Below are 12,894 nucleotides of genomic sequence, written 5' to 3'. Positions count from 1 at the left end.
CAGGGGTAAGAAATCTGACCCTGCAGGCTTTTGGTACACCTAATTTAACTAATTAATTAGTCATAGTCTTCAATCAGCCAATAATTAGTGTTACTGCTTTGGCTTTGTCTAAAACATCTTCAGTGAATTCCTAAAGATTTTTTCCTGACTTCACTCCAGAGTTGCAAAGAAGCTCAGGGACTTTTGCTCTGTCTGTAGTAGGCCCTGTTAGGCTCCATAGAGCCTCACTGCTGATCAGTCTAGACAGGCTGATCAACCCAGGAATGACTCTTCTGCTCTCTCTCTCTCTGTCTTTCTCTCTCTCGCTCTCTCTCTGTCTTCAGGATGCGTATCGCACTGACAGACTACAGTAGTCTCGAGGAGGTCCTGAGGGCAGTAAAGGACCTCCCCTTTGAAGGCGGGGCCAGTCGAACGGGTGACGCCCTCCAGTTCCTGGTGGATTATGTCTTCAGCGCGGCTATCATCAGGGACAACACCCCCAAGGTTAACTACTGTGCATCTCAGGAGATTTCTAGATGTGGTTCCTGGGAAGTTAAGCACTTCTCCAGGTGTTGTGAGATCTGATAGTTAGCAACCACAGGAGGTTGGTGGAACCTTAATTGGGGAGAACGGGCTCGTGGTTATGACTGGAGTGGAATCAGTGGAATGGTATCAAATACATCAAACAAATGCTTCCCAGTTGATTGATGCCATTCCATCTGCTCCGTTCCGGACATCATATTGAGCCGTTTCCCCTCAGCAGCTGTTAGCAACTGCACTTCTCCTTGAAGTGTTATACTGCACTATCCCAGCTGCACCTGGTATAACATGTCAGTCATTGAGATTCTTCGCAGCCCTGCAAGTCACACACACACACACACACACACACACACACTGCAAGTCATGCTGAACCACAGCTGATGTGGCAGAGAAAGAGAGCAGGATTAGGCTGACATATTTGATTTTATCACTCAGAAGGCTGAGCACACACACCATAGCCACATCAGGTGCATATTGATGTGCTCTCACCCCCTCCTCCCCTCATCCCCCTTACACTCTCCCCCCACCCCCATCAATTGGGGCCTTAACTTTCGACGAACTCCAGTGAATCTTTCATAATGGGGAATTATCATTCCGCAGTGTTTTAAGTTTCACACTGCGTTATTGCATTATGCATGCAATTATGAGTTAAAACATGTCAAATATCTCTAAGGACAGGGCTTGTTTTTTGAACGCATGGTAATGTGGTATTTCCAATGAGGGCAAGTGTACTCCCTACGAAGGAAGATCTAGTTAATCTAGTTCTATACTATTGTGTGTTGCTTTTAAAATACAAATTTTCATATTTCCTATGACAACATGTCTAGTTAGTCTATTTCTATGTTATTGTATTTTTCTATTGAAAATACTAATTTAGGTATTTCCTCTTAGGGCGGGTCTAGTTTGTCTAGTTCTATGCAATTGTGTGTCACTATTGGAAAGACCCTTGCAGCAAATACGGGTTGTAGTTGTAGATTTGTAACATAGAGCTAGTTTGATTAGATTTTCCATGTTTGCAGATTGCTGTCCTGATCACAAACGGCCGTTCGGATGACCAGGTGGATGGGCCGGCCAAGGCTGTCACAGACAGTGGGATCTCTATATATGCAGTGGGTGAGTCTGGAACGCTGTGATTGTATATTCATACCACATCCCTGCAGCGTCCTGGAGATTCTATCCAGCTTACCTATCTGCTGTGCCTTAGGTGAAAAATGAATGTGGTATTCATGGTATATCATTGAAGTGTGTGTGCTTGTGCCTGCGTGCATTTGCAAGTGTGTGATTATGTGTGTGTGTTGAGCCTACGTGTGTGATTATGTGTGTGTTGAGCCTACGTGTGTGATGTGTTGAGCCTACGTGTGTGATTGTGTGTGTGTTGAGCCTACGTGTGTGATTATGTGTGTGTTGAGCCTACGTGTGTGATTATGTGTGTGTTGAGCCTACGTGTGTGATTATGTGTGTGTTGAGCCTACGTGTGTGATTATGTGTGGGTTGAGCCTACGTGTGTGATTATGTGTGTGTTGAGTCTACGTGTGTGATTATGTGTGTGTTGAGCCTACGTGTGTGATTATGTGTGGGTTGAGCCTACGTGTGTGATTATGTGTGTGTTGAGCCTACGTGTGTGATTATGTGTGTGTTGAGCCTACGTGTGTGATGTGTATCAGTCACTGTGCATCCGTAAGTGTAAGTACTGCATATTGCTTACACTTCATGCACTCCATGACCTATCTACACATGTGTGACTGCATACAGTACATAGACATACAGTACATAGACATACAGTACATAGACATGCAGTACATAGACATACAGTACATAGACATACAGTACATAGACATACAGTACATAGACATATAGTACATAGACATACAGTACATAGACATACAGTACATAGACATACAGTACATAGACATGCAGTATATAGACATGCAGTACATAGACATGCAGTACATAGACATGCAGTACATAGACATGCAGTACATAGGCATGCAGTACATAGACATGCAGTACATAGACATGCAGTACATAGACATGCAGTACATAGGCATGCAGTACATAGACATGCAGTACATAGACATACAGTACATAGACATACAGTACATAGACATGCAGTACATAGACATACAGTACATAGACATACAGTACATAGACATATAGTACATAGACATACAGTACATAGACATGCAGTACATAGACATGCAGTACATAGACATGCAGTACATAGACATGCAGTACATAGACATATAGTACATAGACATACAGTACATAGGCATACAGTACATAGACATGCAGTACATAGACATGCAGTACATAGACATGCAGTACATAGACATGCAGTACATAGACATACAGTACATAGACATGCAGTACATAGACATGCAGTACATAGACATGCAGTACATAGACATGCAGTACATAGACATATAGTACATAGACATACAGTACATAGGCATACAGTACATAGACATGCAGTACATAGACATGCAGTACATAGACATGCAGTACATAGACATGCAGTACATAGACATGCAGTACATAGACATGCAGTACATAGACATGCAGTATATAGACATGCAGTACATAGACATGCAGTACATAGACATGCAGTACATAGACATGCAGTACATAGGCATGCAGTACATAGACATACAGTACATAGACATGCAGTACATAGACATACAGTACATAGACATACAGTACATAGACATGCAGTACATAGACATACAGTACATAGACATACAGTACATAGACATACAGTACATAGACATGCAGTACATAGACATGCAGTACATAGACATGCAGTACATAGACATGCAGTACATAGACATATAGTACATAGACATACAGTACATAGACATGCAGTACATAGACATGCAGTACATAGACATGCAGTACATAGGCATGCAGTACATAGACATGCAGTACATAGACATGCAGTACATAGACATACAGTACATAGACATACAGTACATAGACATGCAGTACATAGACATACAGTACATAGACATACAGTACATAGACATATAGTACATAGACATGCAGTACATAGACATGCAGTACATAGACATGCAGTACATAGACATGCAGTACATAGACATATAGTACATAGACATACAGTACATAGGCATACAGTACATAGACATGCAGTACATAGACATGCAGTACATAGACATGCAGTACATAGACATGCAGTACATAGACATGCAGTACATAGACATGCAGTACATAGACATGCAGTACATAGACATGCAGTACATAGACATGCAGTACATAGACATATAGTACATAGACATACAGTACATAGGCATACCGTACATAGACATGCAGTACATAGACATGCAGTACATAGACATGCAGTACATAGACATGCAGTACATAGACATACAGTACATAGACATGCAGTACATAGACATGCAGTACATTGACATGCAGTACATAGACATGCAGTACATAGACATACAGTACATAGACATGCAGTACATAGACATGCAGTACATAGACATGCAGTACATAGACATGCAGTACATAGACATGCAGTACATAGGCATGCAGTACATAGACATACAGTACATAGACATGCAGTACATAGACATACAGTACATAGACATACAGTACATAGACATGCAGTACATAGACATACAGTACATAGACATACAGTACATAGACATATAGTACATAGACATACAGTACATAGGCATACAGTACATAGACATGCAGTACATAGACATGCAGTACATAGACATGCAGTACATAGACATGCAGTACATAGACATGCAGTACATAGACATGCAGTACATAGACATGCAGTACATAGGCATACAGTACATAGACATACATTGACATGTGCAGTGAGAGTGTCTCTGCTCTCCTCAGCCCAGAGACAGGAAATAACTACAGCTCATTAGCCAGTGGTGAGCTAATTACAGTGATTTTTCATCAGGCTTTTCTGTGCCCACCCCCTCCCACCCCCACTGACACGGAGGCCGGGTCCTGGCATTCATCATCCCCATAGAGGGAAGCATCAGTCTGATCAGCTAGCTCCTCTCTGTCTCACACAGCTGGACAGAGCCAGCTAACACAGGCACTACACAGTTCACTACACAGTTCACTACACAGTTCACTACACAGTACACGACACAGTTCACTACACAGTTCACTACACAGTTCACTACACAGTACACTACACAGTTCACTACACAGTACACTACACAGTTCACTACACAGTACACTACACAGTTCACTACACAGTACACGACACAGTACACGACACCACCAGAGCAGGGGGGAGGTGATCAGTTAGCGCCTTATGATGTGTCTGTTTGTGGTGGGGGGGGGGGGGGGGGTTTATCTGTGTGTGGGGATAGGGGGATTGTGTGTGTTTGTGCTTATATGTGGGTGCGTGTGTGTGTGTGCATGCACGTGAGTGTGTGTGTGTGTGTGTCTCAGGATATATCTCTCATCTCAACACATTGCGTGAGCTCCATCACTCTAAACCCCTTGACACTCTAATAGTATGAGCAGTTAACAGAACATTGTCTCTCTAATCACATTTGGAATGGAACAAGATTCACTTAATGCCCTGTACAGTACTTTGTCATGACAAATGGACGCTATGATAGATCAATGCTAACTAATGAACTAAATTAATAGATAGATATACTAGATAGGAGCAACTAGGACAGAATGGATGAACTCTCTCTAGTAGTTCTGAAAACAGATATTGTTTTTTGCATTGCTGAATGGTATTGTGGTGCCGTATTGGGTGTACTGAAAAAAATCATTTTTACAACTATGTCCATTCTTGCTTTTATAGGTAGGTAGCCTAGTGGTTAGAGCGTTGGACCAGTAATCGAAAGGTTGCTGGATCGAATCCCCGAGCTTTCAAATATGTTGTTCTGCCCCTGAACAAGGCAGTCCATCCTTCTTTCTCTCTCCCTCCATCCTTCTCTCTCTGTCTTTCTCTCTCCCTCCATCCTTCTCTCTCTGTCTTTCTCTCTCCCTCCATCCTTCTCTCTCTGTCTTTCTCTCTCCCCTCCATCCTTCTCTCTCTGTCTTTCTCTCCCACGTCTCTCTCTTGTTCTCAACTTATTTGCCTAGTTAAATAAAGGTTAAATAAATCAAATAAAAAATGCTTCTCCTAGGGGTGAGAGGAGCCGACGAATCAGAGCTGCGCAGGATTGTGACTGAGCCCCACGAGGAACACCTGTTGCTAGCCGCTGACTTCTCTCTCCTGGATGCTCTCCTGCCCAAACTGTCCCGAAGAATCTGTTTCACCGCCTCTGAACCCCCACGCCCCGTCAAACACACCCCGGCCGGTGAGAATTAGTTCCAACCACTGATCTAGGATCAGATTGCTCACCTCCAATCGGAGCCCTAACCATTAGAGGGGGGAAAAGAATCTGATCCTTTATCAGTGGTTGAGGGCAACTTCGAAAGTACCTACTCCTGAGAATGCCCAGAGATGTTCTGCTATGCAGGTATCTTTGTGTAGTGTGGCTAGATGTCAGCTGTACATGGTTATTGTATATGTGTATATATTTAAACATGTTATTTTGTTTAGTGGTGTCTGGTACGTACTCTGTATGCTCTTTATGTTTTAACCCCTTTATGTTTCTCTCTCTGTCTTTCTCTCCCCTCCATCCTTTTCTCCCTGTCTTTCTCTCCCCTCCATCCTTCTCTTCCTGTCTTTCTCTCCCCCCCATCCTTTTCTCCCTGTCTTTCTCTCCCCTCCATCTTTCTCTCTCTGTCTTTCTCTCCCCTCCATCCTTCTCTCTCTGTCTTTCTCTCCCCTCCATCCTTTTCTCCCTGTCTTTCTCTCCCCTCCATCCTTCTCTCTCGGTCTTTCTCTCCCCTCCATCCTTCTCTCCCTGTCTTTCTCTCCCCTCCATCCTTCTCTCTCTGTCTTTCTCTCCCCTCCATCCTTCTCTCTCTGTCTTTCTCTCCCCTCCATCTTTCTCTCTCTGTCTTTCTCTCCCCTCCATCCTTTTCTCTCGGTCTTTCTCTCCCCTCCATCTTTCTCTCTCTGTCTTTCTCTCCCCCCCATCTTTCTCTCTCTGTCTTTCTCTCCCCCTCCATCCTTCTTTCTCTCCCTCCATCCTTCTCTGTCTTTCTCTCTCCCCTTCCTCCATCTCTTTCCCATTCCTCCTTCTTTCTCTCCCTCCATCTTTCTCTCTCTTTCTTTCTCTCTCTCTCCCCCCTCCATCCTTCTCTGTCTTTCTCTCTCCCCTTCCTCCTTCTCTCTCCCCCTCCATCCATCCTTCCCTCTCTGTCTTTCTCTATCCTTCCATCCTTCTCTCTGTCTGTCTTTCTCTCCACCTCCATCCTTCTATCTCTGTCTTTCTCTCCACCTCCCCCTTCTCTCTGTCTTTCTCTACCTCTCCATCCTTCTCTCTGTCTTTCTCTCCCCCTCCATCCTTCTCTCTGTCTTTCACCCCTTCTCTCTGTCTTTCTCTACCCCTCCATCCTTCTCTCTCTGTCTTTCTCTACCCCTCCATCCTTCTCTCTGTCTTTCACCCCTTCTCTCTCTGTCTTTCTCTCCATCTCCATCCTTCTCTCTTTCTTTCTTTCTCTCCACCTCCATCCTTCTATCTCTGTCTTTCTCTCCACCTCCCCCTTCTCTCTCTGTCTTTCTCTCCACCTCCATCCTTCTCTCTCTGTCTTTCTCACCACCTCCACCTTCTCTCTGTCTTTCTCTACCCCTTCATCCTTCTCTCTGTCTTTCTCTACCCCTCCATCCTTCTCTCTGTCTTTCACCCCTTCTTTCTCTCCACCTCCATCCTTCTCTCTCTGTCTTTGTCTCCCCCTCCATCCTTCTCTCTTTCTTTCTTTCTCTCCACCTCCCCCTTCTCTGTGTCTTTTTCTCCACCTCCATCCTCCATCTTTCTCTTCTTATTCGTCACTCCCGTTTCTCTCCATCCACCTCTCCTTCCTATCCCCATCCTTCTCTCTCTCCTCTCCCCATCTTTCCCCCACCCATCCTTCTATCTCCCCTCCCTCACCCCATCCTTCTCTCTCTCCTCTCCCCCATCTTTCCCCACACCCATCCTTCTATCTCCCTCGCCTCCATCCTTCTATCTCCCTCTCCTCCACCCTTCCCTCCATCTCCCTCCCCAGTGGAGGAGCGTGTGGTGGGTCCCCGGGACCTCCAGGTGAGTGAGCTAGCCTACAGCAGTCTGAGGCTGACCTGGAGCCAGGCCACGGGGGACGTCACCGGCTACCGCCTCCTGGTCACCCCCCTCAGTCCCAAGGGACAGCTGCTGCCCAGCCTGCAGACACAGGTGAAGGGGGGGGGGGGGGGGGGTGTTTAGAGGTTGAGATGTTGTGGAAATAACGGTGGCTAAATGCTGAATGCCAGCTCAGACGATGGGCTAAAATAGGATATTAGGAGTCAAACCACCTGGGTAAAGTGCCTGGAATTGAATTGAATCAGGAATTGAATTGAAAACACTTTCTGAATTGGAGACTGAATTGACTCAAAATCTTGTTGGGAGGGTAAGGAGGGAGCTGAGATAGGTGAACCTGGTAGGGGGGTGGAAGGTGGGTAAGGTGGCACGGGGATGGGATGTGAGAGGTGACAGGATATTGGGCCCAGGACCAGATGGTACAGACACAGAGTCTGACCACAGCAGGATACTGATAGATAGAGGTGTGTGTGTGTGTGTGTGTGTGTGTGTGTGTGTGTGTGTGTGTGTGTGTGTGTGTGTGTGTGTGTGTGTGTGTGTGTGTGTGTGTGTGTGTGTGTGTGTGTGTGTGTGTGTGTGTGTGTGTGTGTGTGTGTGTGTGTGTGTGTGTGTGTGTGTGTGTGTGTGTGTGTAGCTAGTATGCAGTGAGAGAAAATCAGAAAGCAATATCACAATGACCTTGAGCTTTACAATGTACTGTAATGTAATGTACTGTACACTACACTATTTGTTGAAGTGTGTGTTTTTGTGCATCTGTACAGAACATTTGCTGACGCTTTCTTCTGAACTATATTGTGACACACATTCTTAGTCTTTGTTTTGGAGTGTGTGTGTGTGTGTGTGTGTGTGTGTGTGTGTGTGTGTGTGTGTGCGTGTGTGCGCACACGTACGTGCGTGTTTTGTCTTTGTCTCGCAGGCATGGAATCTTTCCCCATTGTGTGTATTCTCTCAGTGATTTTCTACAGCCTTGCCAGAGCCACAGGGCACAGCACTGCATTCTCAGAGTGGGTTGTTTGCGTGTCCTTGCTATGACACTGGTGTAGAACTCTGGAGAAAGATACTTTAGCATTCTCTAACAGAACCATTCCTGCAGGGAGAATCCAGCTCTGCAGCATAACATAACCTGTGTACTGGGTGGTGGAGTCAGAGGAGAGGATGGATGCAATAGGTTTGAGATGTACTGTGGAATAGAAAAGTGTTTTCTAACCCAAACATTACAAAAAATGTGTTTTATTGTCACATACACTGGATAGAGGCAGTGAAATGTGTTGTTTTACAGGGTCAGTCATAGTAGTACGAGCCCCTGGAGCAAATTAGGGATAAGTGCCTTGCTCAAGGGAACATTGAACAGGTTTTTCACCTTGAATGCTACGGTATTCAAACCAACAACCTTTCAGTTACTGGCCCAACGCTCTATCCGCTAGGCTACCTACCACCCTAAAACTGTTGCACATATCAGATCTATTTCACCTGATTCCACTAGTCCATTAATTATCAAGCCCTTGTATAGTTGAATCAGGTGTGCTGGTGCTGGGAAAGAACAAATATGTGTCACGGCTGACTGAGTGGTGATTCTAGTGATGGTACACTGAGTGGTGAAAGACTGGTGTAGAATGATTACAGAGTAGAGTGATTCTAGTGATGGTACACTGAGTGGTGAAAGACTGGTGTAGAATGATTACAGAGTAGAGTGATTCTAGTGATGGTACACTGAGTGGTGAAAGACTGGTGTAGAATGATTACAGAGTAGAGTGATTCTAGTGATGGTACACTGAGTGGTGAAAGACTGGTGTTGAATGATTACAGAGTAGAGTGATTCTAGTGATGGTACAATTTCTGAATACACACATGCGCGAGCACACATCCACACAAAACCATCCCCATAAACACCCTTACCCATTTCACTCAAATCTCTCCCTCTCTCCCTGTCCCTGTTCCTGACCCATTCCCTCTCCCGGTCCCGCTCCTTGTCCTTCACCCGCTCCTTGTCCCTGTCCTTCTCCCTGCCCTTTTCCTTGTCCCTCTCCCTGTCCCTCTACCTGTCCCTCTCTCTCTACCACTCCCCCTCCCTGTCCCTCTCTCTTCTGCTCCTTGTCCCTGTCCTTCTCCCTGTCCTTTTCCTTGTCCCTGTCCCTCTACCTGTCTCTCTCTCTCTCCCGCTCCCTCTCCTTGTCCTACTCCCTGTCCATGTCCTTCTCTCTGTTCCTTTCCCTGTCTCTCTCTCTCCCTCTCCCTATGCTTCTCCCTGTCCCTGTCCCTCTCCTTGTCCCACTCCCTCTCCTCTTTCTCTCCCTTTCCCTGCCCCTCTCCCTGGCCCTGTCCTTCTCCCTGTCCCTCTCTCTCTACCACTCCCCCTCCCTGTCCCTCTCTCTTCTGCTCCTTGTCCCTGTCCTTCTCCCTGTCCTTTTCCTTGTCCCTGTCCCTCTACCTGTCTCTCTCTCTCTCCCGCTCCCTCTCCTTGTCCTACTCCCTGTCCATGTCCTTCTCTCTGTTCCTTTCCCTGTCTCTCTCTCTCCCTCTCCCTATGCTTCTCCCTGTCCCTGTCCCTCTCCTTGTCCCACTCCCTCTCCTCTTTCTCTCCCTTTCCCTGCCCCTCTCCCTGGCCCTGTCCTTCTCCCTGTCCCTCTCTCTCTCCTACTCCCTCTCCCTATCCTTCTCCCTGTCCCTCTCCTTGTCCCGCTCCCTGTCCCTCTCTCTCTCCTGCTCCCTCTCCATATCCCTCTCCCTGTCCCTCTCCCTGGCCCTGTCCTTCTCCCTGTCCCTCTCTCTCTCCTACTCCCTCTCCTTATCCCTCTCCCTATCTTTATCCCTGTCCCTGTCCCTCTCCTTGTCCCGCTCCCTGTTCCTCTCTCTCTCCCTGTCCTGTGTGTGTCGTATCAGACTGATCTGAAAGGTGATGAGAGGACATCTCTAGTGACAGAGCTGACTCCTAAGACAGAGTACTCTCTGACTGTCTACGCCATCTACCCTGGCCTCATTGGAGACTCTGCCACCATCATTACACAGACACGTGGGTTACAGAGGCACTAACATCAACAATCCCACACACAGACATGCACCCACCCTAACACACGAGCGTGCACACACACAGACATGCACCCACCCTAACACACGAGCGTGCACCCACACAGACATGCACCCACCCTAACACACGAGCGTGCACACACACAGACATGCACCCACCCTAACACACGAGCGTGCACACACACAGACATGCACCCACCCTAACACACGAGCGTGCACACACACAGACATGCACCCACACTAACACACGAGGGTGCACACACACAGACATGCACCCACACTAACACACGAGCATGCGCACACATAGTAGCGCACACAGGTAAATATTGATAAGCATATACTCAAACAAACACCAGCTGAACACACTCACACATACAGTCTTAATCTACATGCAGACATTCACCCACACTGAAACGTACACATCACATACCTGTGCTCATTTACAACCAGGCATTTTGCATATACACAAGCAATTTCAAATGTACTCAACGTTCCAACATATTTTCCCTTCCTCTGCCTTAGCCCCTGTGCCTCCTGTCTCAAACTTCCGTGTGATGGAGGAGGGCCTCTTCTCTCTGAGGTTGGCATGGACACCACCTCTAGGGAAGCTCGAGGGATACAAGATATTCATCCCCAGATGTGAGTTGACTCCTGTATTGACGTTACACCACATCATTAGTCTGATCCAGACTTGGGTTCAAGTAATATATCTTTCAAATACTTGTACTGTTTGTTTTAGACCATCAAGAGTGCCAGGTGCGGCAGACGTTTGTACTTTTGGGACTTCTATTGGTCCATTGCAGTAGACAACCTTAACCAAGCACAGCTAAGGTATTTTAAATGATTTGAGTATTTGAACCCAGGTCTGGTCCCACCATAGTTCTTTCGGTTTAATTGAGGCTTCATATCATACAGGTCTCTTGAGGTTTTACAACAACTTTGACACCAGGTACAGAAGTTGAAAAGGGTATACATACAGTGCCTTTGGAAAGCACTCAGACCCCTTGACTTTTTCCACATTTTGTTATGTTACAGCCTTATTCTAAAATATGTACATTAAATGTAAAAAAAATCCTCAGCAATATACAATATACAATACCCCATAATGACAAAGCGAAAACAGGTTTTTAGACATTTTTGCAAATGTATCAAAAAATTACAGAAATACCTTTTCAGACCCTTTTCTATGAGACTCGAAATTGAGCTCAGGTGCATCCTGTTTCCATTGATCGTCCTTGAGATGTTTCTACAACATGATTGGAGTCCACCTTTGGTAAATTCAATTGATTGTACATGAGTTCGAAAGGCACACACCTGTCACAGGATTGTGTCGAAGCACAGATCTGGGGAAGTGTACCAAAACATTTCTGCAGCATTGAAGGTCCCCAAGACCACAGTGCCCTCCATCATTCTTAAATGGAAGAAGTTTGGAACCACCAAGACTATTCCTAGAGCTGGATTCCCGGCCAAACTGAGCAATCGGGAGAGAAGGGCCTTGGTCAGGGAGGTGACCAAGAACCCAATGGTCAACTCTGACAGAGTTCTAGAGTTCCTCTGTGGAGATGGCAGAACCTTCCAGAAGGACAACCATCTCTGCAGCACTCCACCAATCAGGCCTTTATGGTGGAGTGGTCAGACGTAAGCCACTCCTCAGTAAAAGGCACATGACCGCCTGCTTGGAGTTTTTCAAAAGGCACTTAAAGACTCTCAGACCATGAAAAACAAGATTCTTTGGTCTGATGAAACCAATATTGAACTCTTTGGCCTGAATGCAAAGCGTCACGTCTGGAGGAAACCTGGCACCATCCCTACGGAGAAGCATGGTGGTGGCAGCATCATGCTGTGGGGGTGTTTTTCAGAGGCGGAGACTGGGAGACTAGTCAGGTATCAGGAAAAGATGAACGGAGCAAAGTACAGAGAGATCCTTGATGAAAACCTGCTCCAGAGCGCTCAGGACCTCAGACTGGGGCGAACGTTCACCTTCCAACAGGACAACGACCATAAGCGCACAGTCAAGACAACGCAGGAGCGGCTTCGGTACAAGTCTCTGAATGTCCTTGAGTGGCCCAGCCAGAGCCTGGACTTGAACCCAATTGAACATCTCTGGAGAGACCTGAAAATAGCTGTGCAGCCACCTGACTGAGCTTGAGAGGATCTGCAGAGAAGAATG

At 46.2% G+C, this 12,894-nt stretch overlaps 1 protein-coding gene across 1 annotated transcript in view; it reads left to right on the top strand.

The window, feature by feature from the left end:
* col7a1l (collagen type VII alpha 1-like) overlaps positions 1 to 12,894 on the top strand; it is an 87,615-nt gene that overhangs the window by 14,870 nt on the left and 59,851 nt on the right. Inside the window, exons 4-9 of the mRNA XM_071332151.1 lie at positions 324 to 483; positions 1,539 to 1,632; positions 5,661 to 5,834; positions 7,633 to 7,796; positions 10,581 to 10,710; positions 11,247 to 11,363. Of these exons, the coding sequence (XP_071188252.1) occupies positions 324 to 483; positions 1,539 to 1,632; positions 5,661 to 5,834; positions 7,633 to 7,796; positions 10,581 to 10,710; positions 11,247 to 11,363 (839 nt within the window). The remainder of the gene's footprint in view (positions 1 to 323; positions 484 to 1,538; positions 1,633 to 5,660; positions 5,835 to 7,632; positions 7,797 to 10,580; positions 10,711 to 11,246; positions 11,364 to 12,894) is intronic.

Source organism: Salvelinus alpinus, chromosome 11, assembly GCF_045679555.1.
Source record: "Salvelinus alpinus chromosome 11, SLU_Salpinus.1, whole genome shotgun sequence".
Taxonomy (NCBI): domain Eukaryota; kingdom Metazoa; phylum Chordata; class Actinopteri; order Salmoniformes; family Salmonidae; genus Salvelinus; species Salvelinus alpinus.
The sequence above is the reverse complement of the archived record's forward strand: the minus strand, read 5'-3'. Positions and strand labels throughout refer to the sequence as shown.